General features: G+C 34.6%; 1 protein-coding gene across 7 annotated transcripts in view; it reads right to left on the bottom strand.

Moving 5' to 3' along the window:
- Positions 1-19331, bottom strand: part of Tsp42Ef (Tetraspanin 42Ef) — a 75525-nt gene extending 56194 nt beyond the window's left edge. Inside the window, exons 1-3 of one of the 7 annotated variants that reach the window (XM_073988172.1) lie at positions 19235-19330; positions 17956-18282; positions 12537-12770 (exon numbers count right to left, since the gene is read on the bottom strand). In XM_073988172.1, the coding sequence (XP_073844273.1) occupies positions 12537-12593 (57 nt within the window). In that variant the 5' untranslated portion in view covers positions 12594-12770; positions 17956-18282; positions 19235-19330. Of the gene's footprint in view, positions 1-12536; positions 12771-17276; positions 17783-17955; positions 18283-18759 lie in introns of those variants that run through there. The other 6 variants (XM_073988170.1, XM_073988171.1, XM_073988173.1 and 3 more) reach the window with 6 other exon arrangements.
- Positions 19332-20270: the final 939 nt, after the last annotated feature.

Here is a 20270-nt window from a genome sequence, read left to right on the forward strand (position 1 = left end):
AAATCGTTCGGTAAAGCCTCATATATTAAGTTCTATCAATTGTCTTTAGACTGCAAACTGGAATATTTAATAAAAGCTAATGACTTATATGTCGAAGGTCAATGACATGATTAAAACAACCAAGCTTTTAATAGTATCTCCAGCAAAAGCCGGTTTTAACACGAATAAATAATTATCACGTTCTTCGTATTGATTCCTGATCCTTGCGTATGGTGGTCAATCTAAAATTGATGCATTTTGATCTGCTATCCATTGTTCTGCAGCCCGCGAAGTATAAAATGATGCACATACCTTCAATGAGGTTAAATATTGCAATTCACTCACATGTCCCATGTAATGACATTGCTCTCCACACCATCAAATAAACTCCTTCGCGAACGAAGCAACCGATCGGGTCCAACTTTTGGCATTGGCAATATCTTGTCCAAACTTAGTTTACGTTCGAAGATGGGTCATACCGGTCCATTCCATCTGGTACCTCCCCAACAAAAGTTCAGATTGTCTTTGCGGCCCTCTTTACGACGTACAATTCTTTTCGGGAGCAAGTCCATATTTCCAGAGCTAATGGCCTAAAAGCAACTTGAAACCTTGACGGCACCAACTAAAGTGGCAAATCCGTAAGATAACTCTCGAAGGGAGTTTTTGATTGGTGCAGACTCTGCACGTCATATTATTTCAACTAGTCACGTATCAAATTGGAACATGGACTATATCGGTCCCGGCCTTCGAGTACCTCCCACACAACATTTGGAAAAGTGCAGTCTAACAGCTCATCTCGGATCGTTTTGAAATTTGTTCCATAAAGTATTTCTTGTGGACCTAGTTACGACGAACAGTGGTTCAGGGATCGATTTTCCTGGCCAAAACCCCAATTTTTTGTCGTCTCTGATTGTTAAATTAGGTCAAAATTGTTAAATTAGGTCAAAATATTGGAATGTGCTCTAAAGACGACCATTTTTCGCAATTTCGGAAAATACGTAATTTTTGCAAATTTCTGGAGAGAGAAATAGATATTTCTCGGAAACTATAACAGATATTAGGTCTGTACGATAACACAAAAGTTTGTACAAATTTGTGTTCATTGATTTTTTGTTAGGTAGGTAGGATTGTTGTCTTTTAGAACCGTCTCAATAAATTACTGTAGCATTTACACGAAGTGAGTTATTTTATTTTTCCTCAGGTACGAAATTTTAGTAAAAATCCAAATTTGCTGGACTGGAATTTTTAGAAACAGCTTGGACCAATGTTCCGTTTTCAAAGAATGATGCCCGAGAGTGTCGTCTTTCAGCCCATATATACTTTTGTACACGAACCTTTCCGTTCTTTTAACACTTTTTTAATTTTTTTGAAATTACATGGGTAAAAATCTGTGTTTTTTCCATACCCCATTTAAATTATAGCTTTTATGAGTTTTTATAAGAGTTATATGAATTTTATGAAAACCCAAGGCGTATTTTTTTTCAATTTTGGAAAAAAAATTGTTTAGAAAAAATTTCTTGAAATTTTGTTTTTTTTTTTTTATTTTTATGGTTTGTTTATTGGTGTTTGACCTTTTTTAAATAGTTAGAACATATGAAAAACTCAAAAACACTCATATTGGGGGTTATTATGAATGAAGTTTCCCCGTGCGTTTCGTCTTTCCGCCATTGCAACTTAAGGGAGAAAGTGAAAAAATTCACGGGGAATGGGGGTTTATAATGCAAAATATGAAAAACTCAAATTTTTAATTTGGACCTTGCATCCCTCTGTAACTACTACACCGAAGTGTAGTGTTTTTAAAGCTGATTATATTATCTGTCGATTATGAAAATATCTCTATCCGTTTAGGTAAGACCCAAATTTCTCCAAAAAAGCCAGTCGGTACCATACTTCCTGAGAAATTTGCCCAAAAACTTAAAAAAAAACCTATAAACTTCAGAAGTATTGTGTTTGCTTCTTTTCGTTAGGTCCGAGGCCAGGAAATACATTCATATTTCCAAAACAGTTCAATTTAAGCGATCTATGATAAGGCCAGGAAAATATAGAAGCAATACGAATTGTGTAATTAAAAAACGACAAGTGTCAATTGGCAATTGAATGACCCTTGAAATCATACATATTATTAGTTAGTTGTAAAATTCTTGATAAATTTTAAATTAAAAACGTTATTCATTCATAGATTCATATACATATGTATGTATGTATGAAGATACATAAATATGTATATGAATATATGTATGTACATATTTATGCGAGCTTATTTGTTTTGCAACTTTTGTTTTCATGTTTCTTCTTTTTAATTTAAATTTTAAATGATGTCAGGTTTTATCGAATGACGTATGTCGTTGAAAATAGAATTCAATTTTTTATTGTTTCAAAGCATGTACAAACGTATATATATCTACATATGTATGTATATATAGTTCATATTGAAATTTTAGCGTGTTTGTATTTATGTGCACTTTTTATTCAACCCAAAGAATTTCAATTTGAATACTTCTGAACGTTTCTGTTCCAAGATAAATTGCCCGACATTGACAAAACAAAAACAATATTTCATTTATTGCAATGCATTGTATTGTATTGTTATATATTAATGGGTTAATTGATCAAATGTTTGGCCATATGTTTTCATAATAAAAAGAAAATAATACATTGTATATTTGTTGTTGTTCCAGTGATTCTTCTAAATAAACAAGTGATACAATGACAATAGTCTGCATTTAGTAAATTTCCATATTGGTTAAAGAAAACTCCAAGCTTAAAAATTCAGAAACAAAAGTCAGAAAATATGCTTATCTCGGGCGCCAAAGCGTGTAAGCGTATAATTAGATAAAACTAATGTTTTTTAACCGCATTAAAATTATTTTCGCAATGTATACACTTCCACTTTGCGCTTTTTTTCCGATAAGAGCATCGTATTTCATGTTATATTATAAATTACAAATACAATGGACCTTCGATTATCCATAATGGTCGGGACCGGGGGCATGGGAGGATAATCGATTTTCCCGGATAATGGATTAACACTGTTTTTCATATATTTTTATAACAAAAACAAGTAAAAAAGTATCAGTCGGCTTTGCCGACAGAGATATACCCTCAGCCTGTGCAAATTGAAACACTTTTTTCACAAACAACTTATGTAAATTTTGGTCGTATGAACCGACAAAAATGTTGATTAGAATTAAAGTTCAAAAATTTTGCGGAAAAGGTACTTAAAGGAATGGACTGACATAGACCATGGGGGTGCCATAGGGGGTTTTTACACCCTTCGGGCTGTTTTCTCAAGAAGTATGGACTTGCCCCTGAAACAACTTTTACCATCGTAATTGAGGCAGCGAATATAAGTTGCTTCAACAAAAATCAAAGTGATTCAATAGCAGGTCTTAAAGAGAACTTATACAAAATTTTGTGTGGAAGATACGGGATGGAGTGGACAAATATAGTCCATATTCGAACCTGATCTATATCTGGTAGATATCATGAGAATATGTAAATTATGGACCAAATCGGTTACTCCCATCAAGAGTTATCGTACGCACAAATTTTCCGAACATTTTCGATCTTTTGTGGGGTAGGTACAGGAAGGAGTGGGCCGATATAATCCATCTTTGAACTTGAACTAAGTTTGGACAAAATATTACGCAAGCCAAATTTTGGACCGAATCGGCAGATCCGTTCGAGAGTTATCTTGCGCTCCAACCACTACACACGGTGTCATAGGGTTTTTTGTAACTTTCAGGCTATTTTCTCAGGAAGTATGGACTTGCCCCTAATGAAACTTACAGCGTCGTATAGAGGACAGCGAATACAACTTGCGTAAACAAAAATCAAAGCGATTCGAGACCAGGTCCTAAACTGAACTTTTCCGAAATTTTGTGTGGGAGGTACCCGAAGGAGCGAACCGATTGAGTCCATATTAGAACCTCATCTAAATTTGGTAGAAGTTACAGGATGTGCAAAGTATGGACCAAATCGGTTATTCTCTTCGAGAGTTATCGTGCGCACAAGTTTTGCGACAATTTTTGAACATTTGTGGGGGAGGTACCTGAAGGAGTGGACCTATATGGCCCATCTTCGAACTTAAATCGAATCTGCACAAAATATTTCGATACCCAAAATTTGAAACGAATCGATTGATCCGTTCGAGAGTTATCGTGCGCACCAGCCTGCCAGACAGACACACACTCAAAATTGTCTGAAACGGATATCGTACAAACATACTTGGGGTCTAAAACCATTATTTCGATGAGGCACATTTTTGGTCGTATCAAAGTGTAAATACCCTCTTTAGCCTAAAGGCTGAGGGTATAATAAGCAACTATTTAATCAATTATGAACTTAATGTAAAGTTTAAAAAATTGAAACTGTTCGCGGTTCTTCTTCTTTATTTGCACATCCGATGTTCGGATATATGCGATTATACAATATTTCTTATAAATTGAAGTAATAAGTGTGCTTAAGTATATTATAGAAAAAATCATATTAATTGAAGATCTCTATTTCTCGCAGCATTTAGAAGGCTTCTTTCATCTTGGATACCGGTCCAGTTTTGGACATTTTTCAAGGTGCATTACGATAACTTTTAAATTTAAGTCCCAAGACACAAACCACACAGTTGGCAGAGCGTTAGCAACGCATAACATTAAAGCTATTGCAAAATTGATTTTGCTACAAAATCGAATTTATTTACTCAATTCAACCTAAAAAGGATCAAAAAGGACTCTTTTTACTAATTTCTATTGTTTACCAAGTAATCCCGGCTCTATAGTTATTTACAACCTGTATGTAATAACAGAAGTATAGCGATAGGTCATTTGCGTACTACGTCCACAAGGACAAAATAGATACCAATGGAAAGCTCTTGAAGAGTAGCATCTACTGAAATTATAGTCGAAAAGTTCAGCTAGTTTTCCAGATATTTGACCATTTTGGGAGGTTACCCTTAGTCAGGACGATTATTCTAACTCCTGCGTCCGCAAGGACAATTCTGCATGGTCACAGAGGGTACTAATGGAAAGCTATTGATGAGTAGCATCTAGTGAAATAATAAAACAGTCGAAAAGTTCAGCTAGTTTCCGAGTTATTTGACCATTTTGGCGGTAACCCTTAGTCAGGACGATTATTCTAACTCCTGCGTCCGCAAGGACAATTCTGCATGGTCAAAATGGGTACCAATGGAAAGCTCTTGAAGAGTAAAATCTACTGAAATAATAAAACAGTCGAAAAGATCAGCTAGTTTTCAAGATATTTGACCATTTTGGGAGGTTACCCTTAGTCAGGACGATTATTCTGACTCCTGCATCCGCAAGGACAATTCTGCATGGTCAAAGAGGGTACTAATGGAAAGCTATTGATGAGTAGCATCTACTGATATAATAAAACAGTCGAACAGTTCAGCTAGTTTCCGAGTTATTTGACCATTTTGGAGGTAACCCTTAGTCCTGACGATTATTCTTACTCCTGCGTCCGCAAGGACAATTCTGCATGGTCAAAATGGGTACTAATGGAAAGCTATTGATGAGTAGCATCTACTGAAATAATAAAACAGTCGAAAAGCTCAGCTAGTTTAAGAGTTATTTGACCATTTTGGCGTTAACCCTTAGTCAGGACGATTATTCTAACTCCTGCGTCCGCAAGGACAATTCTGCATTGTCAAAAAGGGTACCAATGGAATGCTATTGATGAGTATCATCTACTAAAATAATAAAACAGTCGAAAAGATCAGCTAGTTTCCGAGTTATTTGAATATTTTGGAGGTAAACTAAACATATCTTCAAAACCAAGGGATTTTTTGAACTTTGAGGGCCTATACCTCGGGAAGCATAGACTTCCTGCCCATGATATATTTTTTGGCGTTATCAGCACTGCAAGCCCTATCTGTGGTAAAAATATCAGACCGATTCGAATCCTGTTCAAGCATTCATCCTGCTCCAAAAAAATCAAAACTGTGGTTTTGTGAATTTTTTTCTATAGAAAAAAATCAAAACTGTTGTTTTGTGTTAACGCCAGAATGGTCAAATAACTCGGAAACTAGCTGAACTTTTCGACTGTTTTATTATTTCAGTAGATACTACTCATCAATAGCTTTTCATTAGTACCCTCTTTGACCATGCAGAATTGTCCTTGCGGACGCAGGAGTCAGAATAATCGTCCTGACTAAGGGTAACCTCCCAAAATGGTCAAATAACTCGGAAACTAGCTGAACTTTTCGACTGTTTTATTATTTCAGTAGATGCTACTCATCAATAGCTTTCCATTAGTACCCATTTTGACCATGCAGAATTGTCCTTGCGGACGCAGGAGTTAGAATAATCGTCCTGACTAAGGGTTAACGCCAAAATGGTCAAATAACTCGGAAACTAGCTGAGCTTTTCGACTGTTTTATTATTTCAGTAGATGCTACTTATCAATAGCTTTCCATTAGTACCCATTTTGACCATGCAGAATTGTCCTTGCGGACGCAGGAGTTAGAATAATCGTCAGGACTAAGGTTTACCTCCAAAATGGTCAAATAACTCGGAAACTAGCTGAACTGTTCGACTGTTTTATTATTTCAGTAGATGCTACTCATCAATAGCTTTCCATTAGTACCCATTTTGACCATGCAGAATTGTCCTTGCGGACGCAGGAGTAAGAATAATCGTCAGGACTAAGGGTTACCTCCAAAATGGTCAAATAACTCGGAAACTAGCTGAACTGTTCGACTGTTTTATTATTTCAGTAGATGCTACTCATCAATAGCTTTCCATTAGTACCCTCTTTGACCATGCAGAATTGTCCTTGTGGACGCAGGAGTTAGAATAATCGTCCTGACTAAGGGTTACCGCCAAAATGGTCAAATAACTCGGAAACTAGCTGAACTTTTCGACTGTTTTATTATTTCAGTAGATGCTACTCATCAATAGCTTTCCATTAGTACCCTCTGTGACCATGCAGAATTGTCCTTGCGGACGCAGGAGTTAGAATAATCGTCCTGACTAAGGTTAACCTCCCAAAATGGTCAAATATCTGGAAAACTAGCTGAACTTTTTGACTATAATTTCAGTAGATGCTACTCTTCAAGAGCTTTCCATTGGTATCTATTTTGTCCTTGTGGACGTAGTACGCAAATGACCTATCGCTATACTTCTGTTATTACATACAGGTTGTAAATAACTATAGAGCCAGGATTACTTGGTAAACAATAGAAATTAGTAAAAAGAGTCCTTTTTGATCCTTTTTAGGTTGAATTTAGTAAATAAATTCGATTTTGTAGCAAAATCAATTTTGCAATAGCTTTAATGTTATGCGCTGCTAACGCTCTGCCAACTGCGTGGTTTGTGTCTTGGGACTTAAATTTAAAAGTTATCGTAATGCACCTAAAATTAACGCATTTTAACGAACTCTTTCTACGGCCTTAAAATAATAATTAATAATAATTATTAATTATTCCACAAACATCCCAGAAGGGCCAAGGGAGACTTCTCTCATATCACATCTGCAGATTCAAGACATATTTATTGCGTCACCTGCAGATTGTTGCTATAATACAAAGAAAAAGTTAACATCACTTTCTTTGAAACAGAAATTGAATGACAGATGTGGAAGCAAATATTACGAAAATAATTGTTATTTAATTCCATTTTGGTTCTTTCAGCTGATGCTACATAAGCTTTTTGATTGCATGTTTTTATTTTTTCACTATTCCTCTCCAAATATTTTTCGGATATCAAGAAATCTGAAGCTGAATATTACATGAAGAGCCAATTCTTTGGCAGGTGAGCGGATTGGATAACTGCCACTTTTTGGCAGATAAAAATATGCGAAATTCGCTTTGCTGCCACAAAATGTGTGCAAAACTTGTTTTGGCAGCTAAGTCAAAACTACTGTACACGATACATTTTTAGATTTTAATTCTCAACAGCGAGTCAGTTGTGTTTGAGACGTCAAACTGAACAGTCGGTTAAAGAAGTAAAGGTAAGCTGTGTGCTTAATAGAGAAGGAAAGCTGTGTGATTAGTAGTTAAAGTCGGTTGTGAATAAGAGTAATAAATTAAATAAAGCATGTAGAATCTCAATCTAAGACGAACCCTGTTTTATTGGGTACAAATCGTATCGGGAAATAAAACAACGTCTGCACGGAGATTAGTTAAATCTTACAATAAGTTTGTAGTGGTTACAACAATTGTTAATAATACAAAACGAATAACAAAAACAAGTTAAATGTTGTGGGATCTCCAGGAACATTAAAGTGGATTGATGACGGTCCAGTCACTCCACTTTGATTTGGCACCTAACAAGTAAAACGTTCACCAATAGCCCTGAAGTTATTTCTTTGTCTTCCCTTTTAAGTTTCCTCTATCCATATTGCTACTAAAGTAATAAATAAAAAAAAAAATACCAAAAGTAAAAGTTGTTTTATCAAAACATAAACCCATCTTCGATATAACCCATCTTTGAGCTTAAACTAAATTTGGACAAAATATTACGAAAGCTAAATTTTGGACCGAATCGGTTGATACTTTCGAGAGTTATCGTGCGCACCAGCCAGTCAGACAGACAGATAGACGGACGGACAAGGCTAAATCGACTCCAAATTGTCTGAAACACATTTCGTCCAACCCACGTCAGCGGGTTCTTTCGTACCGGATTGAATCGGAACCATAGTGTTTCGGCCAGCGGCTGGCCAAACCAGCATTAAACGTAGGTTTAAATGTTGCTACAACAACAATAACCATTATTTCGATGAGGCACATTTTGTCCGTATGAAAGTGTATATACACCCTCGTTAGCATAAATGCTGAGGGTCTAAATACAAAATTGTAAACGAGGACTTATTGATAATGGTGGCGAGAAAGTATTATCATCAGAAACGATTTGTGTGCGATTACTGTCATAGGAATTTATAAATAAGTCGACGCGCTGATGATAAGAAATTAAAAACTTTTCAAGTTTAGATAATAGAGTAGAATGATTCACGGTGTCAAATGCATTACTGTGATCCAACAATATACGGTAGTGAATCTCTTAAATTGTTTCTGAGATCTTCAGTGGCTTTTATTAGGGATTTGATGTGTAATGACAAACATAAATACCCAATATCAATTGTTGTGTGTCGACGCGCAATGCGTCCATTGATCTCGGACCAACTGTAGAAGTTGGTTCCTATAATTTTGAGGTAGTAAAAGACTTCGTATACCTCGGCACCGCTGTAAACACAACAAACGACATCAGTTGTGAAATAAAAAGAAGAATTGTAATGGCCAACAGATGCTACTTTGGCTTAGGTAAGCACTTTAAAAGCCAAGTCACAACTCGTCAAACAAAAATAACGCTTTACAAAACACTGATACTTCCCGTGCAGATTATGGTTCCGAAGCCTGGGCACTTTCGCAAGCAGATAAGGCAGTGCTTGGCGTGTTTGAGAGAAAAATTCCTTCGAAAGATCTACGGACCAATCTTCGTTAACGGTGAATATCGGCGTCGCATGTATCAGCTATACAACGACATCAGTATAGATAACCGTAGCGAGATGCAGCGATTACGTTGGCTAGGCCATATCATAAGAATGAGCGATGATGAACTCGCTAAAAAGGCGTATAAATTCGGGCCGCATGGCGGTGCACGCAGAATTGGCAGGCATAGATTGCGCAAACAAGTGGATGAAGAGATTAGAAGGCGCGGTATTCCGGAAAGCGAAGCACTAAACAGAGAAATTTGGAGATATTTTCATAGTTCGGTCTATGGAACAAATGTTCTGTAATGCACCAGCTAAGTAAGTAAGTAATATCAATTGTTCTAATACTCCCTACCACACAAGAAAAATATAATGTTTTAATAGGGAAGACAAGGACGGAACGGAAAACAGTCCTTAAGCTAAACTTTTGCGCAAAATGGAATCCAATTATTGTATTTTATCACAAATTACTTAAACGCGAAAGCCGGCCGAGGTCTTAATAATGAATCCCTCCCATAACGCAGTAGGTCATACACCCCAAAATCAAACAAATTATGTACTCTATGTTTGAGCAATTGAACAAATCACTACTTGTCGAGTAGTCTATGGATTCAACAATATGTGCAATTTTCCAAACATTTAGGGAAGAAGTATTTATAATGTACATTCCAAAACCTGTTATATCATAAAAAAAAAACAAGTAAAAAAGTATAAGTCAGGCTTTGCCGACAGAGATATGCACTTTCATCTACGGACAGATCCAATGTATTTACGGTATTTTCAGAATTTTGTGACCCTCTTTGGACATTTGCACTTGTCGACAAAAATGTGGATTATGATTTAAGATCAAAAGTGTTGCGAAGGAGGTACTTAAAGGAATGGACCGACCATTATAGAAGGGGGTCTTATTTTTGGATTCATATTTATAGATATGGCGCCCACAGTCATTTCAGTGGGTCATCGTATAAATTTTGGACCAGTATGCCAGGAAGCATGCACTTGTCGACGGAAAACATAATCAGGGCTATCATGAATATTTCATAAATGTAAACGTACTATAATATCCTAATTTATATAATCCAGCAAAATAAATGTTAGTGGTTCCATATTTGGTCTGTTACAGAACTGCAAGAATCTACACATTTTTGCCATTTTTTTTCGATAACATAATGGAAAAATTGTTATCGTAGCAAAAAAGTGTAGATTCTTGCAGGTTCTGGAACAGGCATATAATGTAATGATTTCATTGTTTCATTTGCATGAGCCAAGTGAAGTAGTGAAATAATTGACCATTTTCTTCAAATTTAGATTGAATGCAATCGACAAAAAAGTACCCGTAGATAAATGATAAAATGACTAGGAATAAAGATTTACTCGAACAAGTAATGAAAGTCATGAATAAATTTGCTCAAATTTCGATTGCTTGCAAGTGTGGCCGTTAATTTTTGCCAATCATCAGGCAACCACAAAATTGTTTGGGACAGTTTGACAACAATCGATATTTCCGAAAAATTGACCTAAAAACTAATAGTGTGTAACCCACTTAAAATGTTGAACATTTGATGTTGTTTGTGTGCATCTTACAATAATTATTTATTTTTTTATCAGTCTAAAAATAGTATGTCTGGAATGAAATGAAAATGTCATTACGAATTGGTGAAACATGCGTCATTTAAGTTGTGAAATTTATAGAATATGTATATGTAAAATAGAGGACGTATATATACTTATGTAAGACTGTGTACTTGTCCTAAGTACTTGTTTCAGGTGCGGGTAATGTCACAATTACCAAGGTAGATGCATCAGCCCAGCTGATCGAACTTTAACTGGCAAAATAAGGGGTCTAATTACGGCATTCGATTCGGTCGAGTATTTTTAAATAGCAATGTGTTACAAAAGTGTCAAAAACGAAAATAAAAAAATTGCAGAATTTTCTAGCAAAAATTCATTTCAAAATTATTACCCAAAGTATTGTTTAACGAATTCAACAAAGGTTTAATTTTTCGATTTTTGCTTTAAATAAGCACAGTTTTTACCATCTACATTCTTAAGTCCGAGTCTACACGTTCAAAGTTAATGGGAATGAAAAATTGAGTTTTTGGGAGAGAGGGGAGAGGAAAGAGCCCCCGATACTGTTTCTTCCCCCGCTTTCACCCAAAAACTCAATTTTCTTTCCCATTAACTTTGAACGTGTAAACTCGGACTAATGGTCTTTGAAGAACACCTAGGTTTTCATAGATCGATTTTTTCCTTCACCAGCAAATACTCGATCGAATCGAATGCTGTAAAAGATGTTGTAAATTGAATTCTCATACAAAGACACAACAAATGTTCACATTTTAACTGTACAACTAGAGGGTTTTGGTGTTGTTTGTTCCGTGATGCATCTACCCTGGTAATTGTTCTATGATGCTTTCTGTCAATATATTTTTTTTTCCTTTGGAGTGTTCCTAAAACTTCAAAATTATATACACAATCTATCTATATATTATTCTGTTCCAGTACTGGAAGAATCTACTAATTTTTAACATTTTTTCGATAACATAAATGAAAAAATATTATCGAAGTAAAAAATAGTAGCTTTTGCAGGTTCTGGAACAGAGCATATGTGTGTGCCGTTTGAATAATATGGCAAACAATTATAAAAACAATCGAATTCAGCGATTTTTAAATTTGTTTTTAGAACATTTGTATTGAAGAAATTTTTCAGCATTGCATTGCAAAATCATTGCATCATATCCACAATTCGATTATGTGGAGAAACTTTGGCACTTCATTAATTTTTCGCGTTTTTTTATAAAATGCCCAAAAAAATAGTATAAACAAACCCACTTGTTGCATTTGTGTTGATTGATTTTGACGATATATGAATTCAGGAAAAACCAGTATTCTTTATATTGTTTTCATCTAGATCTACCTCTTTACTTATATTATGGTGCAAAGTAAGTTTTAGTCAGAATGCCATGCATATTCCGAACACATTGACGAAATGTTTTAACTTTTTTCGGCTTTACTATATTGATAATGAAAAATAAGTAAAATGCAATATCCTGAAAATAACTTAAAATTGATAACTTAGAATTTATTTATTACAGTAGTTCAAATTAAATACTTACTATGCAGATTATATCAAATAGATATATAAATCGTTTTATTCCTGATTTGGAGGCCATGTTATTTATTTAGGTTGATTGCCGGACGGTTGTATTTCTTGTTTAGAATGCAATTTGAAATTTTGTTTACACAAGCACGAAAATTGTATACAATATAGGTAATTATTTGTTAACACCTTTCATATGAAATTTGGATTTAGAATAGCTCGTTGGTTTGTTTGGCACCGAACATAAGATCTGTAAAATATATGTATATATTATTTATTTTTTGTTTTTTTTTTTCTTCGAATTTGCTTATTTATACATTTGTTTCTGTGTTCTTTAATGAGTTAGCAAATAATTATGTTATTGCACTATTGACCAATACAAAACACACTGTGAAGTAAACAACTTTTTTACACTGAGCAAAAAACAAATTGTACTATCCATATTTTTTGTATATGTATGGAAAGAAAAGTACTAAAAATCCAACACTATGCATTACATAAACTGAGAATATCGTTTGTTTCTATAATACGACACACTTTTCCTAGGCCGAAAGCAGATAAAACGTATCATGGTGGGCACTGTGTTTCGTTTTGCCAAAAAAGGGTGTCGCGTGATTCTTATTAAAAGCTTATAGGAATGAAAAATAATATTCATTTTGCTTTTTTTGGCACCACGAAACGCTGTATTTGACAAAACATTTTATCTTGCAATTAATTCGACAACACTTTTCATACGTTACTTAACACTGGAAAAGAATAAACGGAATTAAGATCGGTCTGTATTGGAAAAAGGTGTTTTAAGACGTATTTACATCAAGCATCTTTTAATAAAATGTGTAAGTTCCATTGGATATATCCCCGCAAAAAGAGTTGGAAGCCGTGCAATGTAGACTCGTGATTTCACTGTATAGCCGAATTTACATCTTACAGATTTTACAAAACATGTATCATTTTGTTTGTCAATTCCAAAAAAACCTGTCTAATAAATGACGTATTTGCCCCAAATACAGTTGAAATCGCTAATAACGTCATCGTTTATAACGACATATCCCAAATTTCTGCAGCACTTTATAGCCCACACAAAACATATATCGCTTGTAACAACATATCGTCTATAGCGACCAATTCCGACGGTTCCTTAACAGAAGTTATAACGATTACTTGTTTTAGATCTGTCTGTATTGGAAAAAGCTGTTTTAAAACGTATTTACATCAAACAGCTTTTAATAAAATGGTCAAGTTCCATTGGATATATCCCAGCAAAAAGAGTTGGAAGCCGTGTAATGTAGACTCGTACTTTCACAAATATCGCTTTAACAACATATTGTCTATAGCGACCAATTCCGTCGGTTCCTTCACAGAAGTTATAACGATTATGTACTTGTTTTAGGTGCATGTGTAAAGTGAGTTTATCCTCTACATATTTGAAATCTTCTCGATTTCGTAAATGTAAACGTACTATAAGCCTCTTTAAAATATGTATATTGCGATACATCAGTAGCCCACTGTAAAATACTAAAGTACATCAGTTATAATTAGCAATCTTTTAATTTTATTCCCTTCACACACTGGGTTTCTTTAGTTTTTACTTAAAAAAAAAACAACATAAAAGAGATTATAGACTACAAAATGCAGACATTTCGAACTGATGTTAATGAACTTGACACGACATCCTCTGTCTCTGTTCTGTTATCAGTCGGCGGCCATTCATTCACACTGCAAGAGAATTTAAAAACCAGTTTTACTTAGCCAAGTTAACTATGTACATTAGGGATATAACTTTTTGTACTTTTTTGCAAATATCAAAAATACCACCACATAGCCGTGTAGAGCATGAAAAACTATTATGAAAAAAGGTGTAATTTTTTCTCTATCGCAAAAAAAGTTTCCGCACCAAATGCATTGAAGTTCAGTAATGCATTTTTTAATTTTAGGTGTTATGACAACATATTTGCTTTCAATTAAATTTTTTATTTTTTTTATAATCTAATTTAAAATCATTACCAAAGCGTTCTGGACCAATTTGTTCACAAATCGCGCCATTTCGGAGCATTTTATGAATTTTTGACACTATTGCAGTTTTTGCTTTTTCTTTATAAACTCGTGAATTTTATGTTTATATTTATTGTACCTATCGGACAAGAGAATATGGTGTCATTTGCAACAAATTCGCGAAAGTTACAGACAGTTTTTAATGACTTTGCCTGTGAGAATTGTATTTTTTCTATGAATATTTATTCAAACAAAGCAAATTTAAAATTATAAGTAGAAAAAATATCAAAAGGGTTTTAGTAATTACAGTCGGCGCGGAAACTTTTTTCACCGAATCGATCTTAGAAACGCGTTTTCATTATTAGGACAAAATTCCCCACGTGGTACTGGTGTTGTATTTTTGTAAAAAACATATCTGATTCTCACAGGCAAAGTCAACAAAAGCAGCCTGTAACTTTCGCGACTTCGTTGCAAATGATCCCATATTCTTTTGTCCAATAGGTACAAAAAATATAAACACAAAATTCACGAGTTTATAAAGAAAAAGCAAAAACTGCAATAGTGTCAAAAATTCATAAAATGCTCCGAAATGGCGCGATTTGAGAACAAATTGGTCCAGAACGCTTTGATAATGATTTTAAATTAGATTACAAAAAAATAACAATTTTAATTAAAAGCAAATATGTTGTCATAACAGCTAAAATTAAAAAAATGCATTACTGAACTTCAATGCATTTGGTGCGGAAACTTTTTTCGCGATAGAGAAAAATTGACGCCGTATTTCATAATAGTTTTCCATGCTCTACACGGCTATGTGGTGGTATTTTTTTGGTTATAGCCCTAATGTACATACGTATACACACATACATATGTATGTAAGTACTTGTGAAACATCTAAAGATTTAGATTATAAACCCATTTGATTTTAACAGAAACACAAGTGTAAATATAAATTTATGTAACCATAATGTTACCTTAAATGATTTTTAGCACAATACTAAACTTACATAAAAATGAATAAAAAACTAATATTTTTAAACTTGAATGATATTTAATTGTGGTTTGCGGCTATTCTTCTGATCTATTACACTTTCTCATTTTACAAACAACACTTAAAAATAGCGAGCTGAACAGGTGTAAAATGGTGTAATAATGCTTGCTTTACATTTACGAAATCCACTCGATTTCAACTGTCAATTCCTTTGCGTCTACATACGTCAAATGAAAACTCATCTGAAATCCATTGGATTTCATGCAGACAACAAGTGGTGGTTATCTCAATCGGGAACTGGTTGAATGTTTGGACTGGGTTTAGTTTATATCGAAATTGTTTCATAGACTTTCTCTCACATTTAATAGTAAGGTTACACTAGAGTCTTTTGCCGGGATAACCCACTTCGAGAAGATTTATTTGACGTTTGCGCTATGGAATTGACATTTGAAATCCAAACCCACTGGGTTAATCCGGTTAAGTGTAACCGGGTTATAAGACTTTCTCCTATGGACAGGAACAAATCTCGGCTAACGCCAACAACATTTTCGGAACAAGTGTCGTTTAGGAACACATCTCGGATCGGTCCGAAATTACCAGCACAGTGGGTCCACCCATGTCAAAATTTTGGTACAACATCTGGCAACTCTGACAGCTATGACAATAAAAATATATTAGTCCCAATTTACATTGGGCGAGTTTACTTGCGGCAATTGTCATTTTGTAGGAGAGAGAGGTGAGGCATATGGTAACCCTTTGCCTCTCAGCACCCTCTCTCACCTACAAACTGACAATTGCCGCAAGTAAACTCGCCCAATGTAAATTGGGACTTTGTTTTTGTTTCATAAGTCCCAATTTACATTAGGCGAGTTTACTTGCGGCAATTGTCAGTTTGTAGGTGAGAGAGGGGGCTGAGAGGCAAAGGGTTACCATATGCCTCACCTCTCTCTCCCTCAAACTGACAATTGCCGCAAGTAAACTCGCCTAATGTAAATTGGGACTAACAACGAACGAAATTCGGAACATTTGACTAATATTTGTTGTTGTGAGTACAACCTATATTTTAAGTGCAAATAAATATATTCAAAATATAGCGAAACTAATACGTATAGCAAAATATTATAGTGGATTTTAAAGGATCAGGTAATAGCTTAATTTTCATTAAAAAATAGTGTTTTAGCGTGTTGTGGAATTCTAAGCTTTGTTCCTTTACTTTTTTAATGGTAAGGGTGGTAAAAGAGAAAAGTGTTAAAATTGCTCTCTCATGAACATTTTTACCAGAAAAGTAAAGGAACAGAAAAATGGTAGATCTGGCAGCAATGTCAAAAAGAAACATAAAAAAAATCAATTTTCGTCTTCTATTTCACAGTATTTAATTTACTCTTGTGCCAGACACTGAAAATAACACATGAAAATATTTTAGCTTTTAGGAGAGAGCGGAGGTGAAGGAGCTCTCTTACTCCCTTCTTACCCATAAGCTCAAAACATTTTAATGAAAATTTTCATAGTCTGGCAGAAGACTTAGTTTTGTCAGCGTTCGACTTTTTCTTCGTCCATTTTCTTTTTCATTGGGTGTGTTCGTTTACTCAACAATTTGTACAAATTCGTACAAGTTCAGTAACTTCTGGTAATCGGCTAAGGTCTTTTGCATTGTACTGTAGAGTAAACGAACAACATCCAGTAACAATTTGTACAAATGTTGAGTAAACGAACACACATATTGTGAAATAGTCGTCAAACAAAAGTCGAAAAATCAGTTCTGCAATTTCTTACCTGCAGAAATTTTGCTGGTAGCCTGTGGTAGAAGAGAAAGCCATTTTCGCCCTCTCTCCACTTTCACACTCTTAAAAATTGCTTCCAGTTTTGCCACTTTTCGGGGTTAAGGAACGCATTGCAGGTTAACAAATGGTAAAAATGGTAACCTCAGGTAAGTAAAGGAACACAGCTCTAGTTAGCTGCATATTTTCTTAGTGTATTTTGTAATGCCAATTCGATCATATACTTAAATTTGACCTAAGGTTTTAGTCATGATGGCCACTAGTGCCCACCTCGAGAATAATTTTCCAAAGTAGGTTAAAAACAGCTGTCATCTAGTGCCAGACTATAAATGGTGGGCCGCTAACTAAAGCTGCCCTAGAATAGGGTTTCTATGGATATGTTAGCTAACTCTGTTATCTGACCACGTACATTAACATAATTGGCATCAGTGGCAAGATGAAGAATTCTTCTTCCAAAGTTGTTTTACGTTGGCGATACGTGCCTTCCAGGAAGAACGCTATAAGATCTATATTAAACATTGTACCAATTTTCAGACAAAAATGTTGATTTTTTTAATCCGCTAAATTAATTGGATTTTATGTTGTTTTGGAGATTGTTTTGTCTCCCCAAGCCTATTTTTGCATCGGGACCTTAGTTCATGTCATTTTGTATTAACAACATAAACAATTCTTACCGTATACCCCCTCCAGAGGGGAAAGGGGGGAGAATGTTACGCTCGTGGTTTCTTAAAGCACACTACGCGGCAGCACAAAGCTGTAACCGGCGCATTGGCTTGATTTTTACACTCTAAATATTTTTGGCCACTTTCTCCATACAAGTGGATCCACGGTGCATAGGTAGCCCTTGGGACCCTGATACCAACGTAATATAATTTTGCGGGGGGAAGTCCATACTTCCCGAGTTATGGGTCTTGACATTTCGGAAATTTCGTATTTTTAAATTTTAAACTGATCGTGTGTACCCCGCTTTATGAGGAATTACTTGTGCTCTGTTCCAGAACCTGCAAGAAGCTGCTATTTTTTACTACGATAACATTTTTTCTTTTTCCTTTATGTTATCGGAAAAAATAGGATTTTTTTATTTATTTATTTAAATATTTATTACAATTAAAAATTATAATAAACTTATAGGGAAAAGCACTAGCGACTACGGCTATCGGCTTTAAAAATAGTAAAAATTACTAGATTCTTGCAGTTCTGGAACAGACCGTTGATGTTTGCGCTATGGTATTGACATTTGAAACCCAGTGGGTTTATTAAGTCCAGTTATGTGCAAGCGGGGTATCAGTGTTCTAAAGTCCACACTAGCGTGAACTTCATTAAAAAATTTCATGATATTAGGTGTTCTTAAATCGAATTCCCCACTACAGCAATGTTATGATTTTACTCTACAATGGAGGTCGATCTAGAGACGCATAATTTCATGCAATTTTTTCAATGAAATCACTCTAGTGTGGACCGGGACGAACGATACAAACAAGTGTTGCCTGAAACAATTTTTATTTTTCCAGTTAGAATATGCGAAGAGGGAGTGTTTTTTGAGTATTAATGTCCATGTTATAAATAAAAACTTTCACAGTTACACTATAAGCCAAATACGACATTGGTCTGTTAATAATATAACTTCAAAATTTGACCGAAGATACACAATATCATTTAGTTTAAATACAATTCGTTAAATATTTGTTATCACATTTCGTCAAACTTTCTTTTTACAATTGCAATCTTCAGTCATTCACCACTTCACTTAATTGTTATGCTTGCGTAAAGTTGATAACTAAATTATCGCATATTGGCCATGTCGCATTAATATTCAATTTAAATTTCACTTTTTGTTTTTGCCTTTTCATCTATTTTTGAACGTATATTCGTAAACATATGGATCAGTGTAACCATATCTGGCCCATTTCCAATAATAAACACGAAATTCCTTTCGAAAAAATAACACGTAACCTTCTTTCAATCCGTGAAAAGCTCAGCAAGGAAGAGCAAATAAAAGTAAACTAAAAGTCAACAAGTTCGTGCCATTTGTTGTACCACTTCGAAAGCAGATTGAACAAGAAAGTATTTCAAAAGCAATCTGCTACAACAAACATTCGCAGTGGACATTTGATATGTCAAATTATACAAAAAAATATGTTGCAAAAAATGCGCTGATTAGTACTTTTTTAAACGAAACTTCATTCAGAACATTATTCAAAATATTCTTTAAATAGTATACCAAATTTTTCATTAATAATTTTGTTTTCTACTTTTGGTTTTGACATTTTTTGACATTACAACAAATATTTTTGACAGTCCAATGTCCAAAACAACATCAACATGTATGTCTTCTGCTTATTTCTTTCTTTTCTCTTTTCTTAGCTGTTCCTTCATTTCCACGATTCGATTTTGAACTAATCGAGTTATTCCTATCGTTATCGTTTTTTTTTTCAGTGTGGCCACTATTTGTGATGTTTACACCAGACAATTTAGATCCGACAATAGCAAAGATACAAACCTTTTTCACCAACACAATTATATGCTCTGTTCCAGAACCTACAAGAAGCTACTATTACTACGATAACATTAGCTTTGTTCCAGAACTAAAAAGTTTTTAAAATTTTTACGACTTTTACACATTTTACCCGAAAACCCGTTCCCGTACACAAAAAAGTTGTAAAATGTTCACTTCTCTTTAAACAAAAATGGCGCTGAATGAGGCTCTCTTTAAAAACTTTTTACTCGACAAATTTGAGCGTGTAAAAAATAGTAACATGGATGCCGGCGTCTGATTGGCTGGTACGCCGGCTTTGACATTTGTTCCAGCTTTCTTGACGTTTTTTCCATTTTTGCGTTCCCGAACTTTTTGAAAAAAACTTTTATGTGGCAACAATTTGTCTCTCTTTTACGAGTTTTACTATTAAAAAGTACGGGAACAAAGCTATTTTTTCCTTTATGTAATCGGAGAAAATAGTAAAAATTAATAGATTCTTGCATTACTAGAACA

Source organism: Musca autumnalis, unplaced genomic scaffold (assembly GCF_047663935.1).
Source record: "Musca autumnalis isolate F117 unplaced genomic scaffold, ASM4766393v1 scaffold_5, whole genome shotgun sequence".
NCBI classification, from domain to species: Eukaryota; Metazoa; Arthropoda; class Insecta; order Diptera; family Muscidae; genus Musca; species Musca autumnalis.